Source organism: Sesamum indicum, unplaced genomic scaffold (assembly GCF_000512975.1).
Source record: "Sesamum indicum cultivar Zhongzhi No. 13 unplaced genomic scaffold, S_indicum_v1.0 scaffold00256, whole genome shotgun sequence".
Classification (NCBI taxonomy): Eukaryota; Viridiplantae; Streptophyta; class Magnoliopsida; order Lamiales; family Pedaliaceae; genus Sesamum; species Sesamum indicum.
This window is the reverse complement of record NW_011628150.1, coordinates 24,974-27,376: the sequence shown is the minus strand read 5'-3', so window position 1 is coordinate 27,376 and position 2,403 is coordinate 24,974. Positions and strand designations below refer to the sequence as shown.

Here is a 2,403-nt window from a genome sequence, read left to right as displayed (position 1 = left end):
AATTCAGAAAAATATTTACTCTCGCACAAAATATTCTACCAGAAAGTTCATATTCCGTCCGAGAGTGGGGGGCTGTATAATATACATTAGTAAAAAAATATATAAAATTATAAGGGCAAAAGAGTAATTGGATATATAGGAGGCACACCATAGTACATAAAACCTATTACACCATATAATTTCCAACACCCCTATAAATACCAAAATATTAATTTTTTAATCGAATACGACTATTCATTGACAAGACCCCTCCTTCTTGATTATTACACATTTTGCGGAAACAATATTTCACCTGGTGTAAAAGTCCGTCGTGGTAAAATCCCGATTTATTCCTTAGCAAAAAAACCTCGACCACATCACATCCATAAGAGGATTAGTTTAGCTAACAAATTAATCCAAATAACCGAGACACATTGCATCATCTAGTGCATCAAATAGACACAAGTAGGTTATAAGAAAGAAGTTTCATAAACTTATATTTCAAACATAAGTAAAGAAGTAGAGTGGTTGAGTTTGACAACGAGTTCTAACAACAGAATCGAACACCTTGGTATGAAACCCGTATCTGGAAACCCTATTCATGAAGCTGTAGTTCTCAATTCATAGACAGCAGGGCACCAGGTATAAGTAAAAGCAGTTGACAGGTTGATATGGAAGCGGCCAAGAAATGAATAGACTTTTAAGTTTGAGGTATGACGACTGCACAATGTGAATAGAGTGGAGGATAAACACAGTACTATTTGTTTCATGCAGATAAACATTCTGATATCACACAATTGGGTATTATGCGAGCGTTCTGGTGGAATTTAACAAGTTCAAACTCACTCTGAAGTATTTGGACCAGTCATTCAAAGGTTTGTATGCCCCAACTACATCCAACAGAAGAGAATTGCTACTTGTCAAGAGAAAGAACTCCATATTCGACAGACACATTTTAACAGTCAAAAGCCAGCAAACCAACAGTAAAAATAAGCAAGAATATCGTATAAGCAGAATAAGTACACACCAGCTTGAAGCATGATTTACTTTAACAGTCAAAAGCCAGCAACCAACAGTAAAAATAAGCAAGAATCTCGTATAAGCAGAATAAGTACACACCCGCTTGAAGCATGATTTTCAGGCATAATGAAATTGGCTTCTGTAAGAGCATCGGTATCGCTAGTTGAGGTGGGAAAGAGATTTGGTTTAGAAAAGCTACCGAGCTTTCCTTCGTCGAACTTATTGTCCAAGCTGAGTAAATCTATCTCTGAGGACTTTTGGTCGGAAATGGGAACCTGATAATCACTTTGAATGCCAGCACTTTGGGGAGGAACTTGTAAGCTGCTTGAGCCTGTAAAGAAATCATTCCATTTTTCAAACGAATCCTCATTAATTGTCTCTTGGTCCTCATTTCTTGTCTTATTTTCTGTCATCTCCATATAATTTGTTTGTGATTGGAAATCTTGAAATAAATCAGCACCAGCAGAAAGATCCTTCGAATATTCTAATGCATGATCATCCTTCGGAGCATCGTTACTGCTGATAGTAGCATCAAAACCACCAGCATAGCGGGAGTCACTGGACCGCAGATTATTCCACATGTCATCTGAATTCCAGTCATCGAATGCTGGAGTAACTGCTGGACTGTCTTTTTGTTTGTCATCATTTATTATCTCTCGGTCCTCATTTCTAATCTTATTTTCTGTCATCTCTGTATAGTTGGTTTGTGATTGAAAGTCTTGAAATAAATCAGCACCAGTAGAAAGATCCTTCGAATTTTCTAATGCATGATCATCCTTAGGAGCATCCTCACTGCTGATAGTAGCATCAAAACCACCAGCAAAGTGGGAGTCATTGGACCTCAGATTATTCCACAAGTCATCTGAATTCCAGACATCAAATGCTTGAGTAACTGCTGGATTGTCTTTTTGTTTGTCATCATTTATTATCTCACAGTCCTCATTTCTCATCTTATTTTCCGTCATCTCCATATAGTTGGTTTGTGATTGGAAGTCTTGAAATAAATCAACACCAGTAGAAAAATCTTTCGAATTTTCTAATGCATGATCATCCTTAGGAGCATCCTTACTGCTGATAGTAGCATCAAAACCACCAGCAAAGCGAGAGTCATTGGACCTCAGATTATTCCACATGTCATGTGAATTCAAGTCATCAAATGCTGGAGTAACTGCTGGATTGTCTTTTGGTTTTTCATCATTCTGATCTTTTCCAGGTCCAAACACAGAATCGATTTCAGCAGCAAATCACCCTCCACACCAGTGGAACAGTCAATTGACTGGGAATCCTGGATTTTATTTCCAGAATTGTCTGAGGAACCTGCGAAATTCTTGGATGACTCATAACCACTATGATGATTTACAGAATCAGCAGACTGAAAATCTGCCTCCCACCTCCATTTCACTA

At 37.7% G+C, this 2,403-nt stretch overlaps 1 protein-coding gene across 1 annotated transcript in view; it reads right to left on the bottom strand.

Moving 5' to 3' along the window:
• Positions 1 to 2,220, bottom strand: part of LOC110011430 — a 6,703-nt gene extending 4,483 nt beyond the window's left edge. The window contains exon 1 of the mRNA XM_020691504.1: positions 1,099 to 2,220. Coding sequence (XP_020547163.1) covers positions 1,099 to 2,132 — 1,034 coding nt within the window. The 5' untranslated portion in view covers positions 2,133 to 2,220. The remainder of the gene's footprint in view (positions 1 to 1,098) is intronic.
• Positions 2,221 to 2,403: the final 183 nt, after the last annotated feature.